This window comes from Anabrus simplex, chromosome 4, assembly GCF_040414725.1.
Source record: "Anabrus simplex isolate iqAnaSimp1 chromosome 4, ASM4041472v1, whole genome shotgun sequence".
NCBI lineage: Eukaryota > Metazoa > Arthropoda > Insecta > Orthoptera > Tettigoniidae > Anabrus > Anabrus simplex.
In genome coordinates, this window is record NC_090268.1 from 427,975,056 (window position 1) to 427,985,264 (window position 10,209).

At 39.2% G+C, this 10,209-nt stretch overlaps 1 protein-coding gene across 1 annotated transcript; it reads left to right on the plus strand.

Annotated features, from left to right (window-relative positions):
• The first annotated feature begins 590 nt into the window (after positions 1 to 590).
• LOC136872796 (hemolymph lipopolysaccharide-binding protein) lies at positions 591 to 9,910 on the plus strand. The gene is made up of 3 exons (XM_068227542.1): positions 591 to 712; positions 3,054 to 3,281; positions 9,453 to 9,910. Exons 1-3 carry the CDS (start codon positions 604 to 606, stop codon positions 9,608 to 9,610), a joined length of 495 nt encoding a protein of 164 aa, XP_068083643.1. The 5' UTR covers positions 591 to 603; the 3' UTR covers positions 9,611 to 9,910.
• The last annotated feature ends 299 nt before the right edge of the window (positions 9,911 to 10,209 follow it).

Here is a 10,209-nt window from a genome sequence, read left to right on the forward strand (position 1 = left end):
CAGGCCGCGCAAAACTCTTATCATCAAGAACAAGAATTAACAAAGGCTAGAGGTACAGGACCAATGCCAGGCTGAGATTTTGGAGCTGTATTCGCCAGCGCACGGTCCCTTGTTGACATGTCCTGGACCTCCTTTACATCGCCTCTGACAACTGCTAGAGGATAACATGGTGATCTTCTATCGCACCCACAGGAGAGAAAAGGGAGTGTTAATTGAATGAAAGTGAATGATTCGGAACGCCTTTATGAACGGAACAACTTGGAAGTCGTAATAGTAGGAAATTTAACACGCATATCGTATAGAAAAATATTGGTTGAGTAGCCGGACGAATGTTTCAGACACACTCGGTGCAGTACGTAGCTTCCGACATCCAGGTTGGGGCGCGTTTTGTTGACTAGGGTGAATGGTTTATTTCGCGGTCATAAAACTCAGCGAAATTGATGAGGTTTCCCACAACATCACTCTCTAATACCTAATAGTACAGCAGTGGTCATGTCAATATAAATATTGATTCCCCTTCTTCGTTTATATCGCAATTCCTTGTCGTGTATCAAAACGTTTACATTTACATTTATGAAGGATGGCGTTTCCCTGACGGTAGAAATGTTCACTGACGACTGTGATGACAGCAGAGCACTCATCCTCAGAACACTGAGCAGTAATAGATTGTCCGAGGAGGAGCCACCTGTCACCACCACTGTAGCACCAACAGGTAATACATTATTTAGGAGGAGTGTGATGACAGCAGAGCACTCATCCTCAGAACACTGAGCAGTAATAGATTGTCCGATGAGGAGCCACCTGTCACCACCATTGTAGCACCAACAGGTAGTATATTCTCTAGGAGGACTGTGATGACAGCAGGGCACTGAGCAGTAACAGACTGCCCGATGAGCTGTCACCTGTCACCACCACTGTAGCACCAACAGGTAGTATATTCTTTAGGAGGTCTCTGACGACAGCAGAGCACTCATCCTCAGAACACTGAGCAGTAATAGATTGTCCGATGAGGAGCCACCTGTCACCACCATTGTAGCACCAACAGGTAATATATCGTCGTTGCCGGGAAGAAACCTCCTATGTGAAATATTTTTGCTTAGAACTTTGGCCGATAATGTTCTGTCATCTAAGGTGCAATATTGTGTGGCAGTTGTCAAGGCATTCTCGCTCTTCATAACGTATGTGCTGCTTGTCAGTATATCTCCAAAAATAGTATCACATAGGAGGTTTCGTCCCGGCAACGACGATATTCTTTTTGACGACTGTGCTGCCAGGAGGCCAGGCAACCCTGTAATTGACGCGTTGTGTAACCGTAGCTATAAAAAGGAAACCCAGAGTCTTCTTAATTCCTGTCTTACTAAACACATGTACTGATTTAATGGTTTAATTTTCTTATTCCGTAAAGGTGGTTTATGCAAGTAACACAAATATTGTACACTTGTAAAGGGGCACCCTTCTCAAATATTTTCAGATTTCGATGCTTAAAATTCTCATCAACAGTATTTTTAAAATGAAATATACACCTTCGTTGGCTATCCTTCCTTCACAAAAATCAAACGGATACGTTTCAGTTTTAAACGCTATGAGTTAGCACTCTCAAATATCCCTGTTGTTTCAGATCAACAGGTATGTGGTTAATTATAGGAGTGCTTAAGGCTTAAATATCTAGCCATAGAAGTTGACTGAATTTATTGAAATATACTATTTGCAGCTATTAAAATTTCACTCATGTTTGAGTTTACCAACCGTCACAGCCTGAACTCACTAATGTAATCGTACACATTATCTTGTGCTCTCCAACATGACCTCTCGTAACACAGCATCATTCACAGGGGTGGTCTTTATTCAACTCACCGCACTTCCCGTAACCAGGACCATCTTACTGGCTATTGACTAACTGGCTCACGACTCTCTCGTAACTCACACGCGACTGACTCGAGACTGAGTCAAACGACACTGATTCCACAAGTCAAGCGGGACATTTTCGCATTTTATATTTCGAGAACATTTTAAGTGCCTTCTCTGTTGTTACTTACCTTCCAGGGTTTCAAGGTAGTTTCCGTCTCGCGACTCTCAAGAATTCACCGGAAAGATTGATTTACTCTCTGCTGGTCCCGCATACATTTTCGTCGTTGAGCCGGGATTACCATCTCTCACCAGCATTGCATCCTCCTTCTATACTCTCGTCCTACTTTCTCAGTTAATGTGTGAATGTTGAGCAGCAGAAGCGTATAGTAACGTATACCGTAAAGCAATTGTTCGGGAGAAATGATTAAATAAACTACACAAGATGAGGAATTCGTATTTTACATGATACTGTCTGTAGTCTTCCGCTAAGGGGAGAAGGACAGACATTACTTGATAGTCCGACACTCACCTCCATTCCAGGCAACAATTCGTTCCTATATTATTTTAGAAAGAGTACGGCAAATTATTACTAATATCTACGTACAATCAGTTCTGTACAAGAAATGTTATTGTATAGCTTCAAATAATCGTAATTACTGAAATGATACAAACACATCGGCAATTAAAAACTGACTGCGGAGGCCTTCCATGGAAACGCGAATTGACGCTCATTTAGTATTGTATTTTTTGTTTCTGTTGTGGGAAACCTTATATCAGGAAATGTGTTGATTGACAGCGATTTTCTTTGAGTACTTTCATTCCATTTTCAGGATCTTAAATGATCTAGGAAGATGAAAACAGGTGATTTTAATTCGCTATTTAATATTCAATTTTTTAACATTTCTGGCATCATTTTCAGTACACAAATTCCCATTTACTACTGATATTTTGTCATATCAGTTTTTATCCCAAAACTTCCCATAATCAGCATTCAGTAACTGATGATGATAGTATATCTTTAAGATGTATACTGAGTGGATAATGTTTGGCAAATTGTTTCTATATCAGAGGAAGGTAATTTTTATCTAAGTGAATTGTAACGCAACAGCGAGAGAAATTCAGTATGAACACTGAAACTGTAATACAATCGTATTCGGACATTTTAACATTCATGAACATTCATGTATTCTCTTTTTCATCATCAGTTGTACCACTACCGGGCTACCGTCACTTTCCCGGTTTTGGATATTACAAAATTATTCATAATAAGATGAACTGGAGAGATGGAGTGGAGGCTTGCCGAAAGGAAGGCACACATATGGTGGTCCTGGAGTCCCAGGAAGAGCTTGAGACTCTGTACAAGTGGGCTGGATGTTGTCAGTGGATTGGAGTACACCGGGAGAGTTCTTCAGGACCTTGGATGAATGTCTTAGGTAAGTCAAACACCTCTTAATTCCGTATGACACTAATTTCTAATTACTGTAAGACGTGCTTCTTTTCCTGAACAGCGCACATCTCATGTATCCAAGATTTAAAATTCACCAGGCATTATATTGTGTTCGTTTTCAGTAATAGCCGGAAGAACATTTCGGTTTTATTTAATTGTTTTATCTAGGGTCATTAATCTGTAAAGTAGACCATCTTCTGTTAACAGTGCTCTTTAGACCTCCACCACTACACAGAACACTACTGTGACCGCCCTTCTCTCTCACACTCACATTCCACAGTTTCATCTCTCCTCGGAGCATTTAACAGTCTCCGTGATCAGAATTAGGAGTTAAATTCACTTCGTAATTTCTTTAATTAGATGTAATCATAGAAAATCATGCCAGTGTCAAACATGTCATACGAATGGGACGGAGAGGTTTATAGACGCTAAGCTGCCCTTGCAGCGATGGAGTGAACGTGAGTTTTTGTACCACCCCCTTTTCGTAGATAATAAATTACTGAAAGGAACACACATAAACATTCGCAGCAGAGACATGCTCATAATAGTGCCATGCGATAACAGGGTACTATGGCGTGAATCCTCGACCAGAGCGAACATCGGCAACAGTTCGGAGTTGAACTGGCGTCTCCTAACTCGAGGATACAACTACCTAGGGAAACCCAAGGTACCTAATGGAGGAAGGGATGCTTAACACATAAGATATATTGATTTCTTTTTTAAGATTAGGGCGGGCCATATTGTTGAACATAAAAAAGGGATGGAGTACGTACTTTCAAACATACATATAGTTTCTGAGTGGAGTGGAATTCAACATGTCGCAGCAATATAAATACGATTCGTGTAATATATTGCAATTTTCTACATCTCGTTTAAGACATTAATGTTCCTTCTCGATTGAAAATACGTCCATCAATACGTGGGCTGAAAATTTCACACTTTCTTTAGGAAAGTGATATAGGCCAAAAGTATAATATATTGTAAAGATGAGCCCAATAAACACGACCACTTAGAACGAAGTCGATTCTTACAACAATTCAGTTTCCCTCGAGAACCAATATCAATAACATGAGGGAAAGTTGACGAAATAAAATGCCCCAGACGCAAAAGAGATCAAGGAACTGTCATGGCAATGTCTACATTAAAAAATGGAGGGCCGCCTAAACATAGATAGGACAAGGATAAACATGAAGTGTTACCATAGCTACGAATGGGAAAGTCAAAATAAGTGGACAGAGAAATGACACTCATAAACAAACGTATGGATACATAAGAGTAAAAGGAAATGAACTAGAAAAATTTATTTTGTTGGTTGTGAGTGTTGTGCCATTTCACCGTTCTATAGTTGCAGCATTAGGAACAAAAATGGCGTTCCAGCCATTAAAAGATCAATATGAAAACAATTAACATCGGTACGAGCCGAAAAGATAATCTTTTCAACTGGTAGTCACCGAAAGAACCATTCTTAGAAGGCTGTGAGAAAAGAATGACAGAAGCGGATTATTTAAACTAATTATTAAAAAAGAGACTTCCATTAGAACACTAGACTCAATCCAGCACTGCAGCAGATAGGACGGAATCGAGTAAAGAAACAAGCCAGTTATCTGATTTTATGATCAATTATTGGAGGAGAATTAAATCCGCAGCAGCCCGCTCAACGTCAACTGTATAGATTGACATATATACGCGAAATTTAAGACCAGCGATAAGGAATCGTCAAGTCTTGTTCAGTTACTACGTCACGGTTGGACATGGAAGCATTATATTTTGTCCGATACTGCACATCGTAGAGAGCGGAATTCAACCGGCTGTAAAGTGCAATTCTAAAAAGCACGGAAAAATTACATTCGTCCAACAAGCAAGAGAATTGACAAATAATATCACATTTAGAGCTGTTATAGCCAAATTAGACGGCCCAGAGCACATATATTCCTATATCATTGGCAGTACGAAACGAATTGCAGCATGTCAATATTAACTAATGAATTGTATTATTCTGTTCCTGGCGTACTAGAGACCACTATGATGTTCTAAAAGACCAAGGCAGAGACTACTCCGACTATGGTGGCGCTTCACGAGATTGATGATCCAGGAGGGTTGGTAATCAGCTGAGAGGACGAGATGGACCCGATTACCTAAGCAGAACCATCTTTATTTACCATTTTCAGCAATCATAGTTACTTTTTTTAAACTCCCTCATGAGTGTTTTATCAGCCATATGGTACTGCCTAATAGTCCTAATGTTAATACCTTCCATTCTTTCACATTTATTTTTAACTACGACAAAAACAGCTTCATGATCATGAATACCATCTATTACTTCGGTTTCTCTATAGAGCTCATCTGGTTTTATCAGCACCACATCCAAAATATTCTTCCCTCTAGTTGGTTCCATCACTTTCTGAATCAGCTGCCCTTTCCATATTAACTTATTTGCCATTTGTTGTTCATGCTGCCTGTTGTTCGCATTACCTTCTAATTGACATTTGGTAAACTGAGATCACCCCCTACAATCACGTTAATATCCTTATCGTTGGCTTCTGGCACGCTAAAATATACATACATATATTAGCGTTACAAAACTGTGACTTTATACTGCTATATTTTGTATCCCAGGTTTCCGATGGAAACTAGTAGGACAAGGTAAATGATACCTAGCATATTTTGTGACAGGTATTCTTCTTTACCAAGTAGCACAATATCTATACCCATACTCCTTAAAAAATTAAAACCTACAACCTGTTTTCCATTCATTGACCAGGTCAGGGATGTAATGAATTAAACCCCCCATCTTGCAGCGAGGATAGGATTTGTGCCGGCTGCCGAAGCCTGTAGCACTCCCCTCGGGCAATGATTAATGACTGACAGATGAAACGAAATATTAATGGAGAGTGTTCCTGGAATGGAAGATGACACGGAAAACCGGAGCACCCGGAGAAAAACCTGTCCCGCCTCCGGTTTTTCCAGCACAAACCTCACATAGAGTGACCATGGAACCCAGTGGTGAGAAGCCGACGCACTGCCTCTTGAGCCACGGATGCTCTTATTATACCCATACCCCTTACGTTCTATAAATACATATGTCGTGTGTGTAGATCTCATTTATTCTAAACCAGAATATTACATCTGTATTCAAACTATGTATTCTTACATTCGCTTCACTTGTATTCGGAATATATGAAATGCTGCAGTTATGTTGGGAAGGGAATAACAGATGAAGATAGGGCGTATCCAGAGATGGGGGTGGAACAAGGAGTCCAGACAAACCAGGAGTTTTAACGAATGTACTTTTACTATGCATTTTGTTTATAATGTATATGAGGTGCCTAAAATCAAACATGGACATGCGCCACCTATATCAAAATTGAGTTAAGGATTGATCCTTATAGCATTTGTAATGCTCTTTCTGAATTAGTGGTCTGTGTCTTTCATAAACGAATATTTGAACGTAATTTTTAAGATAGAAATATGCAGTTTCTTTCATATTTGGACACCTCCAAACGTAGTTTATATCAAAAACGGACATGAACGTTTCAGCCAATCATATTGCTACAACTGACATCAAACTGTAATGGCGACCAGGGAATTTTTATCGACATCTAAAAGAGGAGGACTATTTTTTTTAATGTCCTATGATTGCCAAAAGGACTTTGTTTTGCCAAAATTACGTGATCAGTCGGCTTATTATTCCAGACAACACTACTGTTCCAATCTGTCTGTTGTAATAGGCACATCTCAAAGCAAACTGCGCCGTGATAATGTGTCTGATTATACGTGGCTGGAGAATGAGGGAAAGAAATCATCAAACGAAATAGCATCAGCGGTTGTCAATGAGTTACGATCTAATGATTTACAAGGCTTCACTTCAGTCAAGTAGATTGCTGATGGCTGCGCCGGCCAAAATAAAAACAGTAATATGTTGGCGATGTGTGCAAAGTGTCTTACAGCGTATGCACCATCCTCTGTTGACAAATTAAAACTGGTATTTCCAGTTACTGGACACTCATATTTGCCTCCAGATAGGATTTTTGGACTCATTGAGAAAGAACTAAAGAAGATGACGACCATAGTAAGTCCTGATGAATATCTTCAGGTGTTCAAAGTGTACGGCACAGTAAAAGTGATTGGACAAACCTTGGAACGTCACTGAATTGGAAAGAACAAGCACAGATTTATCTGAAATCTGATAGTCGACTTCATTTCAAGATTTCACAATGTAAAAGAATTGTACAGAGGAGCACGAAAGGAGGCAATGTTGTAGTTAAAGGTCAGGTAGGCTACTATTTGGAAACAGGTATTGAGCGTAAGATCACGAAAGCATGATAGGTAAATCTAATGTTAATTAATCCTTTGCTTCTGACATTGGCATGAATGTAATTCCACAGAAACTTAAAGATCTTGACAAATTACTAGGAAAGCACTTCGGAAAAGATTGGAAATTGATGCCTCTATTAAGTGGTATGTCGAAGTCATCAATAAGAACATTTGTAGTGAAAATGAACAAGCTGTAAATGATTATTTATGAATGTGATTGTTTTGAAGACCCTTGTGATGACCCAGAGGTTATTTGCCCAGAAATACAGTGAAGCAAGAACTGAAATGAATGTTAAACATGTTAACAAAGTACAAGAATTAAGCGTATTCATTTTGGCATTAACATGTGTTATGTTGCAAGTATAAATACTGTGCAATATCTTGGCAGCCAGTACATTGTATAAGCAGCATTTCAATACAAATAATAAAAAGCTGAATACGGGTTGTTTCTGTTATACTGTACGCGTTTGGCTGCCCTGAACTTAATCTGCAGTCCTGTTTAATACACGGCGAGTTGGCCGTGCGGTTAGGGGCAAGCAACTGTGAGCTTACACACTCTCGGCAGAACTGAGGATTGCTTTCCGTGGTTTCATATTTTAATTACATTTCTTTACTTCCGTGTCATCCTGCCACTTTTTTCCAAATATTGTTATAGTTTGTTTCAAAAGTGGACAATGAGGTGCCTAGTATCAAAAATGGACAAAAGCCAATCTCGGTTTCAGAAATGGACATCGTCATATTTGAACGGGTTTTACATTGACTTAGACTGAAATTCCTAAGTGTCGACCATGATTTTTTGTTCATAGGGCTGGAAATATGACACACAAAAATTTTCACACATATAACGGGGGTTTAACATAGAGAAACAAAAATATGGCTCTACTGAAAAATTAACAAAATGGCTTTTGTCCATGTTTGATACTAGGCACCTCATATTATTATTATTAGCTTCCAAAATCCTCACGAATCCACCACTCTTACTAGGAGCCAAGGCCACTAATTTCCTTATTATATATTTGATACCGCCTATTTGGACACCCACCAAAATAAAAATCCGTATGAACACCTACCGTAATTCCCCCCTCCCCAATCTGAAATTCTGGCCACGCTACTGATTACCCAGTGTAAGGTAAATACATGTGGAGGCACATTTGTCATTGCTTCCGGTCATTCCTCAAAAGAAACTATTTACAACTCATTCTTCGGGTTGATGCACGTGACAGATTAAAATTAGTGTGCATTCCCTTGGAAGAATTAAGCGTATTCATTTTGGCATTGACATGTCTTATGTTGCAAGTACAAACACTGTGCAATATCTTGGCAGCCAGTGCATTGTATAAGCAGCATTTCAATATAAATAATAAAAAGCTGAATACGGGTTGTTTCTGTTATACTGTACGCGTTTGGTTGTCCTCCACTTAATCTGCAGTCCTGTCTAATACACGGTCATAAACTATCCCTGACCGGGTGAGTTGGCCGTGCGGTTAGGGGCACGCAACTCTGAGCTTACCCCAATGTCGGCAGAACTGAGGATTGTTTTCCGTGGTTTCCTATTTTCACACCAGGCAAATGCTAGGGCTGTACCTTATTAAAGGCCACGGCCGCTTCCTCCCCAGTCCTATCCCATCGTCGCCATAAGACCTATCTGTGTCGGTGCGACGTAAAGCAAATTGTAAAAACTAAATCCCTGAAGAGCATTTTACTGATCTGTTGCGGTGTTGTACTTCTACTCTATTGTGTTGTTTGCTGTTAGACATTCGATCATGTGCCAAAAACATGGAAGTTAGGTCAAGATCCACCCCCTAATAATGAGGTTAGTAACAGAATTTACTTTACTTCACAGACCAGAAGATGAACTCCACAGACTTCTTCGGCTGGCTTCCCGGATATCCAAGATCTGGAGAATATAACTGTGTAATATTTAATGAATCCAACAAGAAGGGGACGAGTAACTATCCGTGTAGTGATTCAAGAAAGGTTATTTGTGAACAAACACTGTAGAGTGCAATAGATGGAGCAACGTTATGTGTTGCGTCCTAAAACATGTAATAAAGAAACTGCATTCAATAATAATTGTTATTTCATAATGCCGTGGTGCAGTGGCTTCCTGCGTTAATTTGACTAGTAATAATTTAGACGAAATTTTAGTCGTGAAGAAAAAACTCGTGTTAATACTCATACGGCACGTATGATAACTTCTTGAACTTACTATATATAATTGGTAGGCTTATTCTTCTACCATTTATTTGAACAATCTTGTTGAAATCCTTAATGGAGGAAAGTAGCTTTATCTATGGCAAGCGTTGGAACTCCATTTAATCTGTTTTATTCCATTATTTTTCCATAAGTACTCTTTTGTGTACTGAAATTACTTTCAGATTCAATGTTGCAATTGAATATATTTACTGTTTCTGATTTACTTTACAATCATATTGATGTGAAGCTTTAGCACACGTGTTAAGCTGGTGTGGTTGGAAGAAAGAGAAGTGAGAAAACTGCTAAAATATAAATACTAAAAACTGAATAGGGTTGTTTCTGTTATACTGTACGCATTTGGTTGTCCTCCGATTAATCTGCATTCCTGGTTAATACACGGTAGT